The sequence below is a fragment of the Dreissena polymorpha genome, chromosome 15 (genome assembly GCF_020536995.1).
Source record: "Dreissena polymorpha isolate Duluth1 chromosome 15, UMN_Dpol_1.0, whole genome shotgun sequence".
Lineage (NCBI taxonomy): Eukaryota > Metazoa > Mollusca > Bivalvia > Myida > Dreissenidae > Dreissena > Dreissena polymorpha.
This window is the reverse complement of record NC_068369.1, coordinates 51,630,622-51,656,965: the sequence shown is the minus strand read 5'-3', so window position 1 is coordinate 51,656,965 and position 26,344 is coordinate 51,630,622. Positions and strand designations below refer to the sequence as shown.

At 36.6% G+C, this 26,344-nt stretch overlaps 1 protein-coding gene across 1 annotated transcript in view; it reads left to right on the top strand.

Annotated features, from left to right (window-relative positions):
- Positions 1 to 26,344, top strand: part of LOC127859749 (DNA topoisomerase 2-binding protein 1-like) — a 107,577-nt gene that overhangs the window by 18,233 nt on the left and 63,000 nt on the right. Inside the window, exons 4-9 of the mRNA XM_052397257.1 lie at positions 11,429 to 11,541; positions 13,905 to 13,964; positions 18,432 to 18,560; positions 19,737 to 20,425; positions 21,271 to 21,330; positions 21,881 to 22,035. Coding sequence (XP_052253217.1) covers positions 11,429 to 11,541; positions 13,905 to 13,964; positions 18,432 to 18,560; positions 19,737 to 20,425; positions 21,271 to 21,330; positions 21,881 to 22,035 — 1,206 coding nt within the window. The remainder of the gene's footprint in view (positions 1 to 11,428; positions 11,542 to 13,904; positions 13,965 to 18,431; positions 18,561 to 19,736; positions 20,426 to 21,270; positions 21,331 to 21,880; positions 22,036 to 26,344) is intronic.

The window sequence follows — 26,344 nt, the reverse complement described above, 5'->3', positions numbered from 1 at the left end:
CGTCGTCCACAGCAGTGTCCGCTCTCTAATTCAAATAGTTTTCATCATTTTCACCAAACTTGGTCAGAAGTTGTGTCTAGACAATATCTTGGTCTAGTTCGAATATGGGTCATGCCAGGTCAAAAACTAGGTCACGGGGTCACTTAGTGCATTTCAAGGATTATGCATGGTGTCTGCTCTCTAATTGAAGTAGTTTTTATCCGATCTTCACCAAATTTGGTCAGAAGTTGTGTCTAGATGATATGTAGGTAAAGTTCAAATATGGGTCATGCCGGGTCAAAAACTAGGTAACGAGGTTACTTAGTGCATTTCAAGCATTAAGCATGGTGTCCACTCTCTAATTGAAGTAGTTTTCACCTGATCTTCACATAATTTGGTCAGAAGTTGTGTCTAGATGATATGTAGGTCAAGTTCGAATGTGGGTCATGTCCGGTCAAAAACGAGGTCACGAGGTCACATAGTGCATTTCAAGCATTTAGCATGGTGTCCGCTCTCTAATTGAAGTAGTTTTCATCTGATCTTCACCAAATTTAGTCAGATGTTACATCTAAATGATATCTAGGTCAAGTTCAATTATGGGTCATGCCGGGTCAATAACTAGGTCTCGAGGTCACTAAGTGCATTTCAAGCATTGAGCATGGTGTCCAAAACCTTCGAACGGGCGTATCTTGTTACAGTTTGGCACTCTTGTTATATTTTGTTATCAAATAAACATTCAAGTGTAATATGCTATATGAATGAAATTGTTTCAATTTTTTGCATACAATAATTTGTTACTGACAACACACACAAATAGGAAATGAAAAAAATATTTGTATGTGGTTATAATTTGTACATCCTTCTTTGGTAACTGGTGAAAAAGAACGAGACATGAAAGTTTAATTATTGGTTGTTTTTTAACTAAAGTAAAAGTGACAAACATAACTGCAGGCATAATTTTGCAGACATACATTTATACTGTATGGTTTTGTAATTTACATCCATAATTATGTCAAAAGATGGTAATGATGTTTTCTGTTTTGCAGTATCACGTTGTGCAGTGAGCCCTACGGGTGACAAGTTGTATATCACTAGCCCCCACCAGCACAAGCTGCTCACTCTGGCCAAGGATGGATCAATCCTTGCCACCTTCATGGACCCTGCACTAAAATTGATGGTTGGTTTACACGTGACACCTGCAGGCCAGGTGCTAGTGTGTGGAAAACTTTCAAAAAATATCATACAGGTGGATAGTAAGGGTAGTATGAAGCTGGCCACTCTTGCTACTCAAAGGGATGGAGTTGAGTGTCCATATTCAGTCTGCTACAACAGAATTACTGACTCCATTATTGTGGGACAGTGGGATCACAAAAAGATCCTGGTGTACAAAGTGAAATAGCTTATTATACCTGTATCTTATTTGTACTATAATAAGTGATATAAATTACAATAGCTGTAAATAATTTCTTTATTACAATGCAACAATATTTTTTAATATAGTACAACTTGTATATGTGCAGTATAAGGTGATGAAAGTAACAATAGCTGTTTATGTAATAGTGTATGTTAAATTGCAAGAATGATTTTGAAATATGGATACACATATTTTTATGCCCCCGAAGGAGGTCATATAGTGATCGGACTGTCCGTCCGTCCGTCCGTCCGTCCGTCTGTCTGTCACCATTTTCGTTTAGGTTTCGAAAAATGCTCATAACTTCTATGTCGCTTCTGATAGCAACTTGATATTTGGCATGCATATGTATCTCATAGAGCTGCACATTTTGAGTGGTGAAACGTCAAGGTCATCCTTCAAGGTCAAAGGTCAAAAAAACAAATCCAAGGGAAGTAATAAGCTTTAAAGGGAGATAATTATCTGTACCTGCCAAATGATAAAAAAAATCAATCAATCAAAGCTGCGCAGTAGGAGGCATTGTGTTAATGACAAACACATCTCTTGTTCTAAAATTAAAGTTATTTTTAGCTCGGCTGTTTTCGGAGAAAAACCCGATGTATTGTCATAGCCAGCTCGTCGTCCGATGTCTGTCATCCGCTGTCCGCGTTGTGCTGAAACCTTAACATTTCGTTTAGGTTATGAACATTGGCTCTAAAATCAAAGTGCTTCATTCTACAACTTTGAAACTTCATATGTAGCTGCACCTTGATTAGTTCTACATGCCGCACCCATTTTTGGGTCACTCGGTTAAGGTCACTGTGACCTCTAAAAAAAACAAAAAAATTATGAGCTCCACTTTTCAAAGAAAAATGAGAGCTATACTACTCGCCCCGGCATCGCCATTGCTTTCTGCGTTGGTTAAGGTTTTTTAAAAATTCAAATAACTTTAACACCATCAAAGATAATTAACTCAAACTTGGAATACTTCTTTATGGCAACATGACATTTGTGTAGGTTGAGGTGCATGACTCTTGTCAGCATTATTTTTAGAGTTATGCCCCTTTTTATACTTGGAAAATTATTTTTTTGGTTAAGTGTTGTGTTAATTTTTATGTCCACTTTATTTCTAAAGTATCAAAGCTATTGCTTTCATACTTGCAACACTTACTAACTATCATAAGGGGACTGTGCAGACAAAGTTATGTAACTCTGACTGGCATTTTGACAGAATTATGGCCCCTGTTATACTTAGAAAATTGAAAAATTGGTTAAGTTTTGTGTATTGGTCCATTTTACTCCTAAAGTATCATAGCTATTGCTTTCAGACTTGGAACATTGCTTGCTAACTATCATAAGAGGACTGTACAGGACAAGTTGCATAACTCTGGTTGGCATTTTGACGGAATTATGGCCTTTTTTTGACTTAGTAACATTGAATATTTTGTTAAATGTTGTGTTTAGATGCACTTTACTTCTAAAGTATCAAGGCTATTGCTTCCAAACTTCAAAAAATTTCTTACTATCATGAGGGTACTGTACCTGACAAGTTGAATTTGACCTTGACCTTTGAATGATATTGAATCTCAAGGTTAATTAATTAATTATGCTTAAATTGCCATAAATTCTTTATTAAGGATTAGATTTGTTTCATACTTTAACCAAACAACACTTACCTGACATACCACAATGGACTCCACCCAAACCATCCCCCGCGCCCCCCCAGATCCATCCCCCCAATTTTGTTTTCCTTTTTTTTCCTTGTTTTCGAAATATCCTCTAATAAATGACCACACACCCACATTATTCCCCCTCTTCACCCTTTTTTTTGTAAACATGGTAAAAAACACACACATATTTATTTTTAATATTTTATTTTTTAAAGACCGTCCAACCATCCCACCCAAGCTATTGCTATCAAACTTGAAATATAATCTTATTAGTTTGTTTTATGTCTTTACAAATGTTCAATAGATTGTGGAAAATATACCTGAACTCAGAATCGTCTATAATGTACCACTTCTTTAAAACATTAGTGATCAATATGTTTCAATTATGGTCCTCTTTCGGTTAGAATATGACTATATTACCTTGACTTTATTGAATATGAACAATTTCCCCATGATCGCTTACGTTATACTGTCAAGCACTCGAATAGTCGAGCGTGCTGTCTTCTGACAGCTCTTGTTCAAAACTGCACCGGCAGCCGAGCGTGGCACCCGTTATGCGGTGCTCTTGTTCTTATTTTATTAAATGTTGTTTGTTGCTAACTTGGTTAGTCTTAGAAGTCTGTCTTAAGTGTATAACAAATAATGTTTAACTTTGTTCTTTGAACACTATGCATCAATATAAGAGACATTGTTTTTTTTACTTAAATGACACTTTTTAGAATGTGATTTATTAACCAGGTTTTCCGAAGGAAAAAACTGGTTATTAGATTGGCGAATGCGGGCGGGCTGGCTGGCGGGCGGGTGGAACAAGCTTGTCCGGGCCATAACTATGTCGTTCATTGTCAGATTTTAAAATCATTTGGCACATTTGTTCACCATCATTGGACGGTGTGTCGCGCGAAATAATTACGTCGATATCTCCAAGGTCAAGGTCACACTTTGAGTTCAAAGGTCAAAAACGGCCATAAATGAGCTTGTCCTGGCCATAACTATGTCATTCATAGTGAGATTTTAAAATCATTTGGCACATTTGTTCACCATCATGGGACGGTGTGTCCCACAAAAGAATCACGTCAATATCTCCAATGTCAAGGTCGCCACGACTAAAAATAGATTTAAAAAAAAAAAAAACTTACAATAGGGTTAATTGTGTTTGTTCATTTCAAAAGTTCAGTTTGAGTTTTCTCCCTTTATCAGATTTTTTTTCACAATGAAAACCTGATTTTGTGACAATTTTGTCCCTTGTTAAATGTATAACAATAAATCTATTTATTTTTGTTTGCTATTTTAGTGGCTCGGATAGAATTTATTGTCCCCTACCGGTGAAACCGAAGGGGACTTATGGTTTGCGCTCCGTGTGTCAGTCAGTCTGTCAGTCCGTCACACTTTTCTGGATCCTGCGATAAATAAAAGTTCTTCATATTTTTTCATGAAACTTGAAACATGGATAGATGGCAATATGGAGAATTCTGGTTGCTATGGCAACAAATATTAAAAAAAATAAAAATTACTGACAATGGTGGAGTTTCACCGGTAGAGGACAATATTGCTTGGCAATCTCTTGTTATTTGGAAAACTTATTAATTAATAATAATATCTGCTATTCTTTTTTTAATGGATAGTTTTCACATTAAATCAATTTTTTTATTAATTTGTATCATTTTATAATTTATATGATTGTTTTCAATCACTTGGCGCTTGCTATGCTTATGATAATTTTGTATGTAGCGTCTAGATGATACAGAGTAATGAATAACCAATTATGTCCCAGAGGGGGATAGGGTATTCAGGTTTATGTGAAATAATAATTCCAAAGATAACTCATTGAAAAGTCATTCCAGACTTAAAATAGTAATTTTGAAAGTATCTATAATATTGGGCTGCAAAGTGGGACAGGGATTTAAAGAAATTTCCTTTATTTGAATTTTTGTTGTATTCGTAACACTGTTTTACCCTATCATGAATTTCCAGAAACTCACATCAAATGTTAAGGTCATGAAAAGAAGTCCATGAGGAATTAGTCAGTCAAGCCAGGTTAAGGTCAAAGTCATACTTTAATGATAATAGCATCTCTATTGTTGTGTCTGATTCAGCTCTCCTATACCATTTGAAGCATTTGCATTAAGTTAAGACGATTTAAGGTCAATGAAGTCAATGAGAGATGTGCACAAGGTCAAAGGTGTGGGCCCAGTCGTTCTCTCCTATGACCATGAAAGGATGTTTATGAAAAATTAATGTCATGGAAACAAAGTCAAAAGTAGACAAATCACTGAAACTAAAGGTCCAGATCACAATATGAAGGTCAGAAGTATTGCAGACGGGGAATAATCTTTTCATGGACACTTACATGTGTGGACTTCTAATTTTTTTGGGGGAAAAAAGGAATTTGGTATTGGAATTTTCGATGTGTTTGTGTACAATTCCTTGATTGGTCAATATGAAAGTAATTCATTAAGCAGAAGACAAGTGTGTGTAATCCTCATCCTGATTTGAAAAAAAAATATGAGTGAAAGATTGTGTTTGTTTATTTTATTATTATGCCCCTCTCTGAAGAAGAAGGGGTATATTGTTTTGCTGTCTGTCGGTCGGTCTGTCTGTTGGTAGACCAGTTCGTTTCCGACCCATAAATCGTCAACAAGTTGACCCATTGGCTTGATACTTTACATGCGCATTGGCCGTTGACAGTAGATGAACCCTATTGAAATTGGGGTCACTAGGTCAAAGGTCAAGGTCACTATCACACTAAGTGTGAAAATCGTTTCCGATCAATAACTCGTCAACAAATTGACCGATTGGCTTGATACTTCACATGTGCATTGGCCTTGGACAGTAGATGACCTCTATTGAAATTGGGGCCACTAGGTCAAAGGTCAAGGTCACTATGGCACTAAGTGTGAAAATCGTTTCCAATCTATAACTCGTCAACAAATTCACTGATTGGCTTGATACTTCACATGTGCATTGGTCTTGGACAGTAGATGATCCCTATTGAAATTGGGGTCACTGTCAAAGGTCAAGGTCACTATCACGTTTGGTGTGAAAATCGTGTCCGATCAATAACTCTTCAACGAATTTACCAATTGGCTTGATACTTCACATGGCCTAGGACAGTAGATGACCCCTATTGAAATTGGGATCACTAGGTCAATGGTCAAGGTACAGTACAGCCAATGCGGAACAAATGTATTTCGCAATCCGCGGAGTAAAGGCGCAACGAGTCGATGCCGAGTCGCCCGTTGAAGCCGTGTCAGTATGCAGCGGCATGTGGCATTTCGCCACGATGCTTCGCATCTGTCCGTCGAGGCAAGCCGCTATCTGCGACATGACGCCTAATCAATGGGCATCATAAAATAAAAATCTTTGAAAAATGATTAGTTAGTCAATAAATTTTAAAAGATCAATTATCATAATATTAAAATCATAATTAATTAAATGTATCTATTACTGCATACTTACTATTTTTCCCATCGCTACTCATTACCCCATAATCCTGTATATTCCAGTTTTAAAGCAAATTCTGGTTAATATTTAAGATAAAAATTCTCATGCATTTCAAGAAATACAAATATTGGCCATTTTTCTAAAGTGTCAAATAAATTTTGGCATTTGTTTCTATTTAAAGTTGTGATGAAATAACGTCCAATTGGGGCGTTGTTTTTTCCCACTGAACACGCGTAAATCGCCTGACGTGATGTGATGTTCATGTTTTTATACAACACAAAATACTCCCACACTTTCCATGTGACGTTCTTCATGTCTGTATGATTTTCGCGCGCTTTTTATTGAGACAAAGGATAAAGCACTGTTTATTTGACGCTAGAATTAAATTGTTTAATTGTCGCGTTAGCATTAAAATTTGGAAGCGTGTTTTGGATTACAAATTGAATAATGCTTAGTTGAGAATCGAACAAAACATTTACAGTTGTTCGTAATTAATTAAACGATAATTTGTTTAGGCACATTACGTGTCGAACATATTTGAGGATGTGATATTATATAAATAGTCTATAAAGCATCATATAAAAATCATATCCGCTTTTTAAAACGTTAAAATAATAACTATGAAAGTAGTGTAAATCTAGGTTTCGTCACTACACATGCCGCAAAAGTACTAGAAGGTTAATACAGACTCCGCGTCGTTGCGCGGATTGATGCCGCGTGCCACGTGATACGCCGCGTGAAACCACGACGGGGCTGCCGAGTACTAACGTTCTGGCCGTGGTGTGACAGCAGATTATGTTTGTTCCGCGTTGGCTGTACTGTAACTATCACACCGAGTGTAAAAATCGTTTACGATCAATAAATGTCAAAGAATTTACTGATTGGCTTGATACTTCCCATGTGCATTGGCCTTGGACAGTAGATGACCCCTATTGAAATTTTGCATTTTGAGGTTTCTGTATTTACTGTTTTATAATGCTGTTCAAACCTGTTGCATTGCCTAAATAAAAAAATAATCAAATCCCAATATTTGCCTATGAACAAATTAATCAAGTTTACAGATGAATAATTCTTTTCTTTCTACCCATGTTATAAAGTTACCCTCAAGTTGCTTTATTGATTGAACAAATTCATTGAGTCGAGATACTTTTTCTTTTCGTCAAACCATTTGTTATACGGCTGTGGGCCAGTTTGGTTGAATGTTACGCAATCTGTCACATGACTGGTAACGTACCTGTAGTTACTTATGTTTTCTGCACCCAATTGTGTAAACGCTTGTTAAAAATACCGCTCGGTAACTTTCAAACCTTGGTAAGTTTGCGGTTATTCAGGTTAAGTAACCTTCAAGGTAACTCGATTTTAAAAACACGATATACCGCAAAGTAACCTAACCGCGCATAGTGGAATTTAACCACCGGTAACTTTAACCAAAACATTCCCACAATGCATTTTCTAATGACGTAAATTTCGCGCGAAGTGTCACGCTTCGATTTCGTTAACAAACAAAATAAACAGCAACATGTACCCGTTAGTTTTTTTTTTATCAAATTTATTTACAAATGAATTCACAATAAAATAAAGTGTACATTTTAAGAACGAGTTCATCAAAATGACCAGGCACAAATTGATAATGATGTCGGGATTTGCATCATTTAGCGGAATCTCTGGTGCTTCCAAACTGCAAGAGAGTGCTTGCAAAGACGTCTATTTTTCTAGTTGTTTTAAGTGATGTAACATATACATTGTCGTCGTAACATGCTAGCCTATTCTTCTAATTTGCCTTATAGCCCGTTTTCATGACTGCGTTATAAAATAATATCTTTCGCCAAATAACGATTTTTACATATTCAAAGCACAAAGCTGAGTATTTCATTAACTTAAAATTACTTCAGAAAATCACTCTGTTTGTAGTCCAAGATTGCATATTGCAGTTGAGAAATGTGCAAGTCTTTTGACGATTTATTATAAACACGATTTATTTCACATGTTAATGTACTGTATAACGACATATTTGAATTGTCAATTTATCACATTTTCGTTATTTCGTTCAATGTGCATTGTTTATAATCCGTTTATATACTTTTACCATTTTAGAATGTGCAACAAGCCATACAAATATCGCACAATTCATAAATAATCTGCAATATTTGCTTTCCTATTTAATTCACGTTAGGCATAGAGATGTGTGAAGTAAAAGATGGTACACGGGTATAATTCACTCGTTTATCTGTTGTGTAATGGGATGTTTTCCATTCTTTGTTTATTCATATATGCAATTATTTTCTTGTACAATAAGGGAATTTACCATAGACAAATAAAACATTGTTCAAGTTTAAACATATCTTTGTATGCAGAAATCTGCAAATGTAATTGAGTTTACCAACGGCTATGTTTTGATAAACTGTTTCGGTTCATTTGTGTCTTGTTCTGAGAAAATTGGGCTTAATGCATGTGCGTAAAGTGTCGTCCCAGATTAGCCTGTGCAGTCCACACAGGCTAATCAGGGACGACACTTTCCGCTGTTATGGTATTTTTAGTTTCAACGAAGTCCCTCCTTACTGAAAATCAAATCGAGTAACACACTTCAACAGTTTGTTGTCGCTTAGAAACAATTAAAGAGTGTGTTGCTGATAAGAAACAAACTGTTGACGTGTCTTGCTCGACAGTTTGCAATAGGTGATGGAATGTTACACTATATTCTCAGTTCGTGTTTATAAACCTGCATCACAGTAAATCATATCTAAACATGATGTTGAACAATCGCAAACGCGCACATTTGTCAAAACATCGCAGTCTTAACACTGCTGATCATGTTTTCACAATAACCAAAATTAAATCCAGTATTGACCAGATTTTCCGGTAAATCAGTACACAGTACATTATCTGTTTCAATACTAAACTACCTGAAAGAGCGTAACGTCAAAGATAAGCATTCTCCTCGCTACAAAGTTTTCCTTCGACAGTGTATATACACCCACGCTAATTTTCGCGCGCTTTTACCAGGACAATACATGAGCAATAGATGTTGCTAGCGTAGGCGTTGGGTAAGCAATAAAATGAAAATGGGAAAAATCATTACATGCACCGTATGGCGTGACATTGTACATTGCTGCATAGTTTTTGCTAGCTTTTTGATGGGGGCAAAGGAAATACATGTGGACGTTTTATTTAAAGCTAGAAAGTGTGTTTTGGATTACAAAAATTGTATTCTCATTTGTGAATTCAACAAAACATTTATATTATATTTATAATGGATTCAATATTTAATTCCAATATTAACTTTTAAATGCTTTATGTGTCGATATGATGTTTTTTTTTATGCATGAAAAGCACAATTTCCAGGAGGATTACACCCGGTTAGTGATAACATTTGAAAATATAACTGATTCCGTATAATTGAATACTCCGGATAATTGAATATTCGGACGTGACACATGGGCTATTCAATTAAGCGAAATCTACTGTATTTGTTTCTGTGTTTGTTTATTTAACTCCTGTGTTGATCTTTACAGTTTACTGGAAGGTCACAATGACCTTTGTTTATGCCGTGCTTGCTTACAAATTAATAGGATAAAACTGGAACCAAAACTCACATGGTGGTCAATTTTGATCTCTCCCTTTGCATACTGTACTCATATAGTGATGGCGTAGCGTGTGTTATTCACTTTGACGACACAGCATAGTGTCGGTCCAGTGTTGACATAGAGAGACCAGTTTGAATCCAGTTTTGACATTAAGAGAGAGATCTGTGTCAAATGGACAACATGTCAGGATAATGAAATGGAAATATGTGAGTAGCTACTGATTGGATTGATTGGCACATAACAGACAGGGCTTACTCTGCCATTCGCCAAATTGGCCAATGGCTACAAATTGACCTATTTTGCTAAAGAAAATTATATTTGGCCACAACTGTTTTTTCATTAAAACTTATAAAATAGCAAAAATAGAAGAATTTTGCCATAGCAAGGCGACTTTAGTTAAATACAATTTTGAGTCAGGGGGAGCATTCAGGAACCAACAAATCTAGTATATTGACTAGTTGATACAGATGAATCAGGTGAGCAGTATTGGGCCATCATGGTCCTTTAATTGTCTTTTGTGTGATCAAAGTGATTCAGTGAATGGCACAATTTTGAGATTAATTTTGCTTACACTTTGTGTCTGCCTAGTGACCAGGAGGTCATGGGTTCCATCCCCACCGAGGGAGGGATCTATTTTGATCTCCCTTATAGACACCAAGTGCTGGTTCTAGTTCCAGGAAACAGACTCCAGAGCCTTACAATGACTGGTACAGTCACACTTGTGAAACAAGCTGACTAATAAAACAGAGTTTAAATATTGGAAACAAGTTTAGTAAACAATCGGAGCTTTGCAGAGAGTTTGCAGAAAGCCTTATAGATTGTTGAAATGTTTAAGGATGTTCATTGAAAATATGGAGTTGTTGAACAAAAATGGAAATGCATTTTGATGGGTAAATCATCGATCCATTGATGATACATAACTTTTGAAGATAATTTTCCAAGTAATTAACAGTCTTCTCAGGTTTTATGCTGTTTGCTGCTTATCAGTATATTTAAGGGATGGAAATAAAGGCTATTAAACTTTGATCTTCTGTTAAAGGCTTTAAATATGTTACTCTTTTCTAAGGGACAACAACTGTGTCAAACTGTGTATTTGAGTGGAAAATGGATATGCAGCTAACTTTGTTTGATTGTTTACATCTAATATTTGTTAGATTGTTTACATCAAATATTTGTTTGATTGTTCACAGCAATTATTTGTTTGATTATTCACAGCAAACATTGTTTGATTGTTCAAAGCAAATATTTGTTTGATTATTCAAAGCAAATATTTCTTTGATTATTCACAGCAAATATTTGTTTGAGTGTTTACATCAAATATTTGTTTGATTGTCCACAGCAAACATCTGTTTGATTATTCACAGCAAATGTGCATGGAGCAGAATGCCTTGCTGGATGTGGACAGCAACCCTCTGTTTACACCAATAGAGATCAACATGGAGGGAGCTCCACTGAAGCACTGTGTACTCTCAATCAGGTAATGGAGGGAGCTCCACTGAAGGACTGTGTACTCTCAATCAGGTAATGGAGGGAGCTCCACTGAAGGACTGTGTACTCTCAATCAGGTAATGGAGGGAGCTCCACTGAAGGACTGTGTACTCTCAATCAGGTAATGGAGGGAGCTCCACTGAAGGACAGTGTACTCTCAATCAGGTAATGGAGGGAGCTCCACTGAAGGACTGTGTACTCTTAATCAGGTATTAGAGGGAGCTCCTTTGAAGGACTGTGTACTCTCAATCAGGTATTGGAGGGAGCTCCACTGAAGAACTGTGTACTCTCAATCAGGTAATGGAGGGAGCTCCACTGAAGGACCGTGTACTCTCAATCAGGTAATGGAGGGAGCTCCACTGAAGGACTGTGTACTCTCAATCAGGTATACATGAGTCTGGGAAAATGGTGCTTAATGCAAGTGCCTAAAATGTCGTCCCAGATTAGCGTTTGCTAATTTGTTGCCCTTGTTAGCAGCAAGGTTCTTACTTCACCATGGGCTTAATAGCAAGGAAAAGTAACCTTATATAATGTTGTTACATTAAGTAGCAATGGTATCTGCCTTGCGTTTGGGAGAGACCAGGTTACCGGTAGATCCTCTCCAGGTTTTTGTTGGAACTTTCTTAGACAGCAAGCTAAGGTCGGCATATAGTTTGTTAACTGTCCGTCAATCTGTCCGTCTGTCTGTTAGTCAGTCCATCCGAAAACGTTAACATTGCCCATAACTTTTGCAATATTGAAGATAGCAACTTGATATTTGGCATGCATGTGTATCTCATGGAGCTGCACATTTTAAGTGGTGAAAGGTCAAGGTCATCCGTCAAGGTCAAAGGTCAAGTATATGGCTTCAAAGCAATGCAGTAGGGGGCATTGTGTTTCTAACAAACACATGTCTTGTGTTTTTTGATAATTCAAGAACGCATATGCCTAGGATCATGAAACTTTATAGGTAGATTGATCATGACTCGCAGATGACCCCTATTGATTTTGAGGTCACAAGGTCAAAAGTCAAGGTCACAGTGACCTGAAATAGTAAAATGATTTTTGGATGATAACTCAAGAACGCTTTTGCCTAGGATCATGACACTTCATAGGTACATTGATCGTGACTTGCAGATGACCCCTATTGATTTTCAGGTCACTAGGTCAAAGTTCAAGGTCACAGTGACAAAAGTCGTATTCACACAATGGCTGCCAGTACAATGGACAGCCCATATGGGGGGCATGCATGTTTTACAAACAGCCCTTGTTGTTTTATGTGATACAGTTGAAAATAATTTTGTAAATCTATCTGCATCTATCTGATTTTAAGCTGGGCTGTTTTCGTTGAAAACCCGAGGTATTGTCATAGCCAGCTCTTCGTCCGGGGTCCGCTGTGCTAAAAACTTAACATTGGCTCTAACATCAAAGTGCTTCCCCCTACAACATTGAAAGTTCATATGTAGATGCACCTTGATGAGTTCTACACGCCACACCCATTTTTGGGTCACTAGGTCAAAGGTCAATGTCACTGTGACCTCTAAAAAAAATATTCTGACAAGCTTTTATTTATTTAAAACTGCACCCGCAGCCTAGCCCTGGCACCCGTTATGCAGTGCTCTTGTTTATTAGTCCCGTACCGGTTTCACCGGAGGGGACTTATGGTTTGCATTCCGTCAGTCTGTATGTCAGTCTGTCTGTCAGTCTATCCGTCACACTTTTCTGGATCCTGCGATAATTTTAAAAGTTCTTTATTTTTCATATTTTTTCATGAAACTTGGAACATGGATAGATGGCAATATGGACATTTTGCATGTAATTTCATTTCGTTCCTACGTCAAAAATTCTGGTTGCTATGGCAACAAATAGACTAAAAATACTGCTGAAAATGGTGGTTTTCTGGATCCTGCGATAACTTTTAAAGTTCTTAATATTTTTTCATGAAACTTGGAACATGGATAGATGGCAATATGGACATTATGCACATTATTTCATTTTGTTCCTACATCAAAAATTATGTTTGCTATGGCAACACATAGGCTAGAAATACTGCTGAAAATTGTTGTTTTCTGGATCCTGTGTGTGCTATGGCAACATATATATATATATATATATATATAAAAATCTGGAATTTCTGACAATGGAGGAGCTGGTAGGGGACTTATATTGCTTGACAATAGTCTTGTTTATGTCTTAACATATTGCATTACACGTTAACAAAATGCAGGTATATTAAAAAAAATACTGAACTACTTATTTTGTAATTGTGTAAATCTATCTATATCTATCTGATATTTTATCAATTTCCAAACATATTACATTACACGTAAACGAAATGCAGGAATATTTTTAACTGAACTACTTACTTTGTAGTGGTTACAGTGGCACAGAGAGGGACATTCTTATAAGCATAGCAGAGGTGCTGGGAGCTACGTAAGTACTGCAGGGTCAGAGGTATTCCAGTGTTCTTTTCCAGTGTTTTTTTATAGAAATTTTGGGGCCGATATTGGCCCCATTCTCCTCAAAAAAGAGTATATATTCGTCCCCAATATTGTAGAAAAAATCTCCTCCAGAAGAAAAAAAAAGAATATATTTTTTTTTTAAAGAGAACTGTCTAATGATAAATATATCTCAAATTTATTTCATAAACAACTAACAAAGTATATAACTATAATTAATATAATTTTGAATTATTATTAGTCCCTTCACCGGAGGGGACTTATGGTTTTGTCTCCGTCCGTCCGTCACACTTTTCTGGATCCTGCGATAACTTTAAAGTTCTAAATATTTTTTCATGAAACGTGGAACATGGATAGGTGGCAATATGGACATTATGCACCTCATTTCATTTTGTTCCTACGTCAAAAATTCTGGTTGCTATGGCAACAAATAGACTAGAAATAGTGCTGAAAATGGTGTGTTTTTTTCTGGATCCTGCGATTACTTTAACAGTACTGAATATTTTTTCATGAAACTTGGAACATGGATAGATGGCAATATGGACATTACGCAGGTCATTTCATTTTGTTCCTACGTCAAAAATTCTGGTTGCTATGGCAACAAATAGACTAGTAATAGTGCTGAAAATGGTGTTTTTTCTGGATCCTGCGATAACTTTAAAAGTTCTTAATATTTTTTTTCATGAAACTTGAAACATGGATAATTGGCAATATGGACATTATGCAGGTCATTTCATTTTTTTCCTATGTCAAAAATTGTGGTTGCTATGGCAACAAATAGACTAGAAATAGTGCTGAAAATGGTGTTTTTTTTCTGGATTCTGCGATTACTTTGTAAGTTCTTAATATTTGTTCATGAAACTTGGAACATGGATAGATGGCAATATGGACATTATGCAGGTCATTTTATTTTGTTTCTACGTCAAAAATTGTGGTTGCTATGGCAACAAATAGACTAGAAATAGTGCTGAAAATGGTGTTTTTTTCTGGATCCTGCAATAACTTTAAAAGTTCTTAATATTTTTTCATGAAACTTGGAACATGGATAGATGGAAATATGGCCATTATGCACGTCATTTCATTTTGTTTCTACCTCAAAATTTGTGGTTGCTATGGAAACAAATAATAAAAATATTCTGACAATGGTGAAATTTCTGACAATGGAGGAGCCGGTAGGGGACTTTTATTGCTTGGCAATAGTCTTGTTAAGAGTTATATTCAATTAGTTTTTCCCAATTCAGTGGACTTTTCACATGAATTGCATTTTTAGCTCACCTGAGCACAACGTGCTCATGGTGAGCTTTTGTGATCGCCTTTTGTCCGTCGTCCCTTGTGCGTTGTGCGACGTCAACATATGCCTTGTTTACTCTCTAGAGGCCACATTTATTGTCCAATCTTCATGAAATTTGGTCAGAAGATTGGTTTCAATGATATCTTGGATGAGTTCGAAAATGGTTACGTTTGCTTGAAAAACATGGTTGCCAAGGAGCGGGGCATTTTTCCTTAAATGGCTATATATGGCTATAGCAATATCTTGTTAACACTCTAGAGACCACATTTATTGTCTGATCTTCATGAAACTTGGTCAGAAGATTCATCCCAATGATATTTTGGACGAGTGTGAAAATGATGTCAGTTGGTTGAAAAACATGGCAGCCAGGGGGCGGGGCATTTTTCCTAATATGGCTAAAGAAAAACCTTGTTAACACTCTAGAGGCCACATTTATTGTCCTATCTTCATGAAATTTGGTCAGAAGATTGGTCTCAATGATATCTTAGATGAGTTCAAAAATGGTAACGTTTGCTTGAAAAACATGGCTGCCAAGGGGTGGAGCATTTTTCCTTATATGGCTATATATGGCTGTAGTAAAATCTTGTTAACTCTGTTGAGGCCAAATTAATTGTCCGATCTTCATGAAACTTGGTCAAAAGATTCAACCCAATAATATCTTGGACGCGTTCAAAAATGATGCCGGTTGGTTGAAAAACATGGCCTCCAGGGTTGGGACATTTTTCCTTATATGGCTATAGTAAAACCTTGTTAACACTCTAAAGGCTACATTTATTTTCCGATCTTCATGAAATTTGCTCAGAAGATTTGTCTCAATGAAATCTTGAATGAGTTAAAATGGTAACCTTTGCTTGAAAAACATGGCTGCCAAGGGGCGGGGCATTTTTCCTTATTGGCTATATATGGCTGAAGTAAAATCTTGTTAACACTCTAGAGGCCACATTTATTGTCTAATCTTCATGAAACTTGGTCAGAAGATTCATCCCAATAATATCTTGGACGAGTTCGAAAATGATGCCGGTTGGTTGAAAAACATGGCTGCCAGGGGGCGTGGCATTTTTCCTTATATGGCTATAGTAAAACCTTATTAACACTCTAGAGGCCACATTTATTTTCCGATCTTCATGAAATTTGCTCAGAAGATTTGTCTAAATGATATCTTGGGTGATTTAAAAAATGGTTACCTTTGCTTGAAAAACATGGCTCCATTGGGCGGAGCATTTTTCCTTACATGGCTATATATGGCTATAATAAAATCTTGTTAACACTCTAGAGGCCACATTTATTGTCCAATCTTCATGAAACTTGGTCAGAAGATTTATCCCAATAATATCTTGGACGAGTTAAAAAATGATGCCAGTTGGTTGAAAAATATGGCCGCCAGGGGGCAGGGCATTTTCCTTATATGACTATAGTAAAACCTTGTTAACACTCTAGAGGCCACATTTATTTTCCGATCTTAATGAAACTTGGTAAGAAGATTTGTCCCAATAATATCTTGTTATCTCAGGTGAGCGACTTTGTGCCTTTCAGGCCCTCTTGTTTTCCCAAAATGGCCAGAAAACGGCCTGATTTATATATAATGTGTCAATATTTGTTGATAAAAACATTCCAATATGGTCCATTTTATTGATAAAAAAATTTCAAATTTGCCATTTCATCGATTAAAAAAAATCCCAATTTAATAGACTCAAATCGGCTAGGAAAACTGAGACTGTGCATTAGGGCTGAACTGTCTGAAACTAATGTTGAAAAAATCATTGATATGTATTTAAGAAATAGGACAGGGACATTCCGCTGTGAATATTACATTCATACATACATGTGTATTCATATAATAAATATCATTACATACAAAAGAGGGAATTTTTAATTTTCCCCTTTTCCAACAAAACAACGCGTTTTTCCCCTTTGGATGGGCCCCGCCACCATTCCCCTATAGGTGTAAAAAAAAACACTGTTTTCCACCATTTTGGGAATGGGACTAGGTCCCTTTGGATTTTGAAAATTTGAGGCGTTCTGACTTAAATTTGGAAGTTAGTGTTGTTGCTGTTTTGCTAAAAAATGCTTCAAATTGAGAATACAAGTGTTTTCAGTATTATTTTTACTAAGGTTGAACTTATATGGCTGGATGGGATATGCAAAAAATGTTGAAATAAAAAAAAGTGTTTTTTTTTAAACCTTCCATTGGGTATTTTTAGGTCCCATTGGGTTAAATGATCAGAATTAATGCAGTCAATTGTCTGATTGGTGCAAAAAGATATCATGCGCCAGCTCGGCTGTTTTCGGAGAAAACCCGAGGTATTGTTATAGCCAGCTCGTCTTGTCCTATGTGTTGTCCGCGTTGTACTAAAACCTTAACATTTTGTCAAGGTTTTGAACATTGGCTCTAAAATCAAAGTGCTTCAACCTACAACTTTGAAACTTCATATGTAGCTGCACCTTGATGAGTTCTACATGCCACACCCAATTTTGGGTTACTAGGTCAAAGGTCAAGGTCACTGTGACTTCTAAAAAAAAAAATTCTGTCAGGCTTTCATTTATTCAAAACTGCACCTGCAGCCGAGCGTGGCACCCGTTATGCGGTACTCTTGTTTCAATGTCACATGGTACTTTTTTGCACCAATTGGGCAAACTTATCTTCAAATATCACATTTTGATAATTGCGTGAATAGAAATAACTACCTGCTTATAACTGCTTTTGCATGCCTCAAATGATTATCATATTCCATGGTTTTCAACTTGTTTTGTACCTCAAATTGAAAATCTCAGCCACTGTTACCCTTTATTATTCACCTAGTATTGTTTATATGAAGTTTTCAAAGTTTGTTTGTGGAATTCTTTTTCTTATGTCTCTTTATTGTATGGGTTTTGTTTATTTACGGGTACTTTTGGTCTTTTTGACTATTGGATAAACATCTTTTCTTGAATCAATAACACTGTCCGCCGTTTTGAACGCTTTGCCATTGCCATACAGAGAGCAGTTTTATTGACTGCAAATATAAAAACATTACTTAGAATTATCACATAAATGATCTTTTATGAGGAGTTGTAATGCAGGTAACGTGTGTAGCTTATTTTATAGAATCTTTTTTCAAAACATTTGATTTATTTTCTCAACATTCCTGGCAATGACTATTTGTATTTCAGATGCCAGGATTATTTTGTGCGCACTGCAAAGAACAACCTGTTACCCAGTACCCACCTTGTGGTAAATGTGGCTGAAGGCTCAAAATACGAGGCTGCGAAGAAATGGGGAATACCAGCCCTTTCCAAACTGTGAGTAGAGAGAGATATGAAAATTGGGCTTAATGCTCGTACATTAGGTGTCATCCAAGATAAGCCTGTGCAGTCTGTGCAGGCAAATCAGGGATGACACTTCCAACTTTATGGAATTTTTCATTTTAAGAAAGTCTGTTCTTAACAAAAATCCATTTAGGGTAGAAAGTGTTGCCCCTGATAAAAGCATATAATGTATGTGTTTGTGGAAAATTGTGCAGATTTTTATTGTTAATTAATGTCATAATTTCTAGAATTGGTTTACCAGTAATAATAATCATATTGTCTGAAAGTGTATCTCAAAATTAATGACCCACCCTTAAGTGTTCTATTGTCAATTTTTAACCAGGTTTTTAACCAGGTTTTCCGAAGGAAAAAACTGGTTATTAGATTGGCGAATGCGGGCGGGCTGGCTGGCTGGCTGGCTGGCGGGCGGGCGGAACAAGCTTGTCCGGGCCATAACTATGTCGTTCATTGTCAGATTTTAAAATCATTTGGCACATTTGTTCACCATCATTGGACGGTGTGTCGCGCGAAATAATTACGTCGATATCTCCAAGGTCAAGGTCACACTTTGAGTTCAAAGGTCAAAAATGGACATAAATGAGCTTGTCCTGGCCATAACTATGTCATTCATTGTGAGATTTTAAAATCATTTGGCACATTTGTTCACCATCATGGGACGGTGTGTCGCACGAAAGAATCACGTCAATATCTCCAATGTCAAGGTCGCCACGACTAAAAATAGATTTAAAAAAAAAAAAAACTTACAAAGGGGGTTAATTTTGTTTGTTCATTTCAAAAGTTCAGTTTGAGTTTTCTCCCTTTATCAGATTTTTTTTTCACAATGAAAACCTGGTTTTGTGACAATTTTGTCCCTTGTTTTTAATTAAAATGTTAAAATCACCAATTAGCAGCTTCTAAATCAATTTCAAAATCTAATGTTACAAAATATGCTGCACTGTGAGTTCTTTACATGTTGATTGGTCATGTTACAATTAGAAATGAAATTATTGGCTTTTAAATCTTTCTGATGCACATATTTAAAAACTAGTCACTCATTTTAATGCCCACAAAAAGTTATTAAATAGTGCATGGAAACTCAAAAGCAACAAATATGTTTATAAACTGATGTACTACTAAATCAACAATTATTTCTTAAAAATGTATTTCCAGTTGGATTTTGTCCTGTGCTCGACAGGGTAAAAAAGTTCCAGAGGACAAGTACTTGATTGAAATTGTCTCCAATGACAACCTGATGTCTCAGGTACCCACGGTGGAAAACCAAAATGGCTCAGTTTTGGAAAATAGATCTGGTAGGGTTTCTGTTAGGGAAGCCAACCCATCTGAGATTGGCCAACAAAACATAGTAGACTCAAAAGAAGCTGATGGAGCCCATGTGAACAAAAGTAACGGGAAAATAACTGATGCAGAATCAAATTCTGGTGGAACTAACAAAGTTGCGGAGCGTAAAGGAGAGAAAAATATTGGTGCTAAACTTAAGCAGGGAAATAATGAGAAGGTTTCAGCGGTAGGCGATCACGGATTTTCTCAGACAGATGGGGATTTCATGGAGAACAACGACTCAGATGCCATGCTACTGCAACTTGAATCTCAGGAAAATTACCAGCCAGTCATTCCAGTTGTTGAAACAGAATTGAAGACTACTGCAAAGGACCGGGAAGTAAAACCGGCCTCGACTTCTGTCGCAAATAACAGGGATATTAATGTCAATGATGTGCCTAGGAATACTGACATTGCTGAAGCACCAGTGGTGAATACTAAAGATGGTAAAGCTTTGAATAAAAATCTTCTTCCTGCAACCAAACATGTTGCACCTGCAGAAACTCCCCCTTTTGAGAGATGTAAGTAAGCTGCACTCTGAGAAAACAGGGCTTTTTGGATGCATGTTAAATTTTTATGCCCCCAGATCGAATGATCAATGGATATATTGTTTTTGGCCTGTCTGTCTGTCTGTCTGTCTGTGATGGTATTTGTGTGTCTGTCCCAAAACTTTTAACCTTGCTCATAAAATAAAAAACTATTTTGTCTATGTTCTTTAAACTTCACATGGGCATGCATCTCATTGAGATCTACAATCAAACATGGTTTGAGGTCTCTAGGTCAAAGGTCAAGGTCACCGTGACCTTTACATTCAAAATATTACCTTGTTTCTAAAATAGCTGCCATGCGGCTTTAAAGCACAGTATGGGGCATTGTGTTTCACAAACAGAGCTCTTGTTTGGAATTTAAGATTTATATGGAGTCTCTTTCTTAATGAAAATCCACTCTAGGCACACAGTGTTAGATTAGCTAATCTGTGACAAAACCTTATGGATATACATTAAGCTCTGTTTTCCAAAGTGCGGCGGAGGTGTATTCTACTGCTGTTTGTTATTTAAGGAACTTTGGGGAAAGGGAGAAATTGTGATCTGAATTTTTCGTTGCAAAGTTTCACTTAAAGACCATGCTTTTGTTGCTGACAGTAAACTTGTTGACAGTCAGGTCCATAAATCCTTATTTATTTATATGAAAGTGTTATTTTAGAAAATTACAATAAAATAAACATTTTCCAAAAAAAAATATTTTTTTTTTATAATTTTCAATATATTATCTGAGATTTGTGTAGGATATAAGTAATTATAAGATTATTTTGACTACTGGTGTTGTTAGCATTTAATATGGGAACATGTTATTGTTTCGTTGACAGTGAAAAGGAGATGGGACAAGAACCCCCCTCTTACCGGTACCCCTGTCCTAACTAAGCAGTGTGAGTATGCTGAACCAGCTTTTTTTTAACTGTCGAATTTGGAGCCAAAATTCTTCCCCATCCCCCAAATGACAGCTGAAAATTCCCAAATAATGGTTCCCATAATAATTTTATGCCCCTGAAGTAGGGCATATAATGATCGCACTATCTGTCTGTCTGTCCATCCGTCTGTCTGGCGCACTTTTGCGCTTAGGTTTCGTAAAATGCTCATAACTTCTTTGTCGCTTCAGATGTAACCTTCATATTTGGTATGCATGTGTATATGGACAAGGCCTTTCCATACGCACACAAATTTTGACCCCCTTGACCTTGAACTTAGGGTCCACGTTTAGGTTTCAAAATCTGCGTTTAGGTTTCGAAAAAGCGTTTTTTGGGGGCATATGTCTTCCGATGAAGACAGCTCTTGTTTTAATATAAAATTAAATTCAGTTCAGTATCCAGATCTATATATAATATGAACCAAAGTAAATCAAATACTGGAAACAATTTTGAAACACTTGCCCAAAATTGAGATAAAACACCACAATCTCTTAATTTTATTTTATTGCAGCTGCTAAAGACAAGCTGAAGGAGATGCCGGCCAGGAAGCACAACTGGAGATATGACGACTGGGTGGCAAAGAATGACTGGACGGCAAAGAACGGCAGTAGTCAGAAAGAGAACCTGGGGCTGGCCACCTCAACGCCGGTGCAATCTAGGGTGAAGGTAAGAAAAAGTTAGCGCGTTCTGGGAATAATGGGCTTAAAGCATAAAGTTTACGCACAAAGTAGTGTGCGCAGTTTGCATAGGCTAATCAGGGACAACACTTTTCCGTTTTTTATGCCCCCGAAAGAGGGCATATAGTGATCGCACTGTCTGTCTGTCTTTCCGTCACACTTTTGCGTTTAGGTTTCAAAAAATGCTCATTACTTCTATGTCGCTTCAGATGTAACCTTCATATTTGGTCTGCATGTGTATATGGACAAGGCCTTTCCATACGCACACAAATTTTGACCCCTGTGACCTTGACCTTGAATTTAGGGTCAGCGTTTAGGTTTCGAAATCTGCGTTTAGGTTTTGAAAAATGCTCATAACTTCAATCAAAGCCTTTTTGGGGGGCATATGTCATTCTATGGAGACAGCTCTTGTTTCTCTCATTTAAAGGCGGTCTCTTCTGAACAAAAATCCAGTCTTAGGCGGAAATCATTGTCCTAGACTAGGATGTGCAGACTGCACAAGTAAATCTGGGCTGACACTTTTCTGCACATGCATTAAGCCCAGTTTTCCCAGATTGGGGCTCAAGTAGTTCTTGGGGCTTTCAATCCTCACTAAACCCTCTCACCATCTAGCCCCACCACTAGCAAGGGCTCAAGTAGTTCTTGGGGTTTTCAATCCTCACTAAACCCTCTCACCATCTAGCCCCACCACTAGCAAGGGCTCAAGTAGTTCTTGGGGTTTTCAATCCTCACTAAACCCTCTCACCATCTAGCCCCACCACTAGCAAGGGCTCAAGTAGTTCTTGGGGTTTTCAATCCTCACTAAACCCTCTCACCATCTAGCCCCACCACTAGCAAGGGCTCAAGTAGTTCTTGGGGTTTTCAATCCTCACTAAACCTTCTCACCATCTAGCCCCACCACTAGCAATATGTTTCAAATAAATCTGTGGTTGTGTAATTTGTATTTGTGAGATTAACAAAATGTTTCAAAATCCAATAAAAAAAATTGACAAGATGACATTTTAAAAAAGGAAAAAATTGAAATGAAATTATATAGGAACAATTTTTAAATAAATGCATAACAAACATTTAAGAAATGTGATTAAATATGTCCTTTAAGTACATGCACATAAACTACTCTGTATTTAAAATGCATGAATGTGATACTTACAAGGTAATAACACAATTTTGCTCAAAAAACTAAACAAACCAATAACACATTTAAGACTTAGGCCATCCTTAAAAATATGTTTGTTTGGCATAACAAGACCCAGGTTAAATTGGGTGGGTAACTAGGTAGGGATTTTATTTTTATGCCCCCCTTCGAAGAAGAGGGGGTATATTGCTTTGCTCATGTCGGTCGGTCGGTCGGTCGGTCGGTCCGTCCACCAGGTGGTTTCCGGATGATAACTCAAAAACGCTTGAGGCTAGGATCATGAAACTTCATAGGCTAGGATCATGAAACTTCATAGGTACATTGATCATGACTCGCAGATGACCCCTATTGATTTTGAGGTCACTAGGTCACAGGTGAAGGTCACAGTTACTGGAAATATGCATTTTAAGGATTTAGCATGGTTCAAACAAGGGAAACAACTACCGTTTATGCATGTTCTTTTTATTACAGCATTTGCCTCCCTTTAATTCATTTAAAATCTCATTTTACAGCAGAGATTCCAAATCTGACCTGTAAATCAGGGTTTTTTTTGGCCCGATTTTATAGCCGAAATTCGGCTATGTTCCCAATCCCAAAAAGTATACTTTTTTCCCAAAATGTGGCAAAAAATTCCCAATTTCCAAAAAAAAAAAAAATTTTTTTTTTTTTTTTTTTTTAGAAAGAAGTGTCGTATGTGTATTTTATCTCAATTTTAATTCAATTACATCTTACAAAGTTTATTATGATTTTGTTCTTTTAATTTTAATGACAATAAAGTTCTATATCAAATTTAGTATTTCTCTAATTAGTGGACTTTTCGTGTGGAAAAAAAAGGCTGATGAATTAATTTTCCCAATTTCATGAAAATGCCGATAAAATTCCCAATTCCAAAGCCATGGGTTATCTTCCCAAAAAGTGTAAAAAAAGCCTGTGTAAATGAGCCCCATATTTACTGCCAGTGCTAGGTTACCTTTTCCCATTTGATCATTCTTAAGTATTGGTATTGTAATGCTGCTGCTACTGCTACTACTCCTCCTCCTCCTTCTCCTCCTCCTCCTTCTCCTCCTCCTCCTCCTCCTCCTCCTCCTCCTCCTCCTCCTCCTCCACCACCACCACCACCACCACCACCACCACTTTTGCCATCAGCCGTTATATTGTAGGCAGATGACAATATCAACTGTGTATTCCATTATCTGCACATGAATGACCCAATATTAACCGATAGCGAACTCAATGTTGATTGGCCAGCTACCATATGCACTTCAAAACGTTAATGGAATTAAAGAGAAAAATAGTTTAAAAAAAAAACAATCTGGATTAAAATGGCGATGTTTTCAATTAAATTTAACAAGATTTTAGCATATTCGCAAATTATATTTTTCTTGAGCCAAATTCGCTATATTTTCGCAAATGGCGAACGACAGCGCGAGCCCTGTAATAGTGAGCATTTATTCCAATAATAACACGTTCGCAATGCTGTCGTTCGCCATTTGCGAAAATATTGAGAATTTGGCTCAAGAAAAATTTAAATTACGAAAATGCGAAAATCTAGTAAAATTTTGTTGAAAACATCCGCCATTTTAATCCGGACTGGTTTTCTATATTTGTCTCTTTGTTTCAATGAAAGTGTTCGCAATTCGAACATTTAACGAAACCCGGTCTGTACCCAATTAGACATCTCTTGACAAAAACTAGGTAACTAGGTCAAAAACTAGGTCAAATAGTAGAAAAACCTCGTGTAGACAGTAGAGGTCACAGTTTTTATCCAATCTTTATGAAATTTGGTCAGAATGTTTATCTTGATTAAATCTGGGTTGGGATTGTATTTGGGTCATCTGGGGTCAAAAACTTGGTCACTAGTTCAAAAACTAGGTCAAATAATAGAAAAAACCTTGTTTAAACAATAGAGGTCGCAGTTTTTATCCAATCTTTATGAAATTTGGTCAGAATGTTGATCTTGATAAAATCTGGGTTGGGATTTTATTTGGGTCATCTGAGGTCAAAAACTAGGTCATAAGGTCAAATAATAGAAAAACCGTCAACAATTTGTTTGTGTAGACAGTAGAGGTCACAGTTTTCATCCAATCTTTATGAAATTTGGTCAGAATGTTTATCTTGATGAAATCTGGGTTGGGATTGTATTTGGGTCATCTGGGGTCAAATACTAGGTCACTAGGTCAAAAACTAGGTCACAAAATAGAAAAACCTTGTTTAAACAATAGAGGACGCAGTTTTCATCCAATCTTTATGAAATTTGGGCAGTATGTTTATCTTGATGAAATCTGGGTTTGGATTGTATTTGGGTCATCTGAGGTCAAAAACTAGGTCATTAGGTCAAATAATAGAAAAACCGTCAACAATTTGTTTATGTAGACAAGTAGAGGTCACAGTTTTCATCCAATCTTTATGAAATTTGGTCAGAATGTTAATCTTGACAAAATCTGGGTTGGGATTGTATTTGGGTTATCTGGGGTCAAAAACAAGGTCACTAGGTCAAAAACTAGGTCACTAGGTCAAATAATAGAAAAACCTTGTATAGACAATAGAGGCCACAGTTTTCATCCAATCTTTATGAAATTTGGTCAGAATGTTTATCTTGATGAAATCTGTTTGGGATTGTATTTGGGTCATCTGGGGTAAAAAACTAGGTCACTAGGTCAAATAATAGAAAAACCTTGTGTAGACAATAGAGGTCACAGTTTTCATCCAATCTTTATAAAATTTGATCAGAATGTTTATCTTGATGAAATCTGGGTTGGGATTGTATTTGGGTCACCTGGGGTAAAAAACTAGGTCCCTAGGTCAAATAATAGAAAAACCTTGTGTAGACAATACAGGTCACAGTTTTCATCTTATCTTTATGAAATTTGGTCAGAATGTTTATCTTGATGAAATCTGGGTTGGGATTGTATTTGGTTAATCAGATGAGCGATTCAGGGCCATCATGGCCCTCTTGTTTCTGGATCATGCGATAACTTTAAAAGTTCTTCATATTTTTTCATGAAACTAGAAACATGGATAGATGCCAATATGGACGTTATGCACGTCATTTCATTTCGTTCCTACGCCAAAAATTCTGGTTGCTATGGAAACAAATAGACTAGAAATACTGCTGAAAATAGTGTTTTTTTTTCTGGATCCTGCGATAACTTTAAAAGTTCTT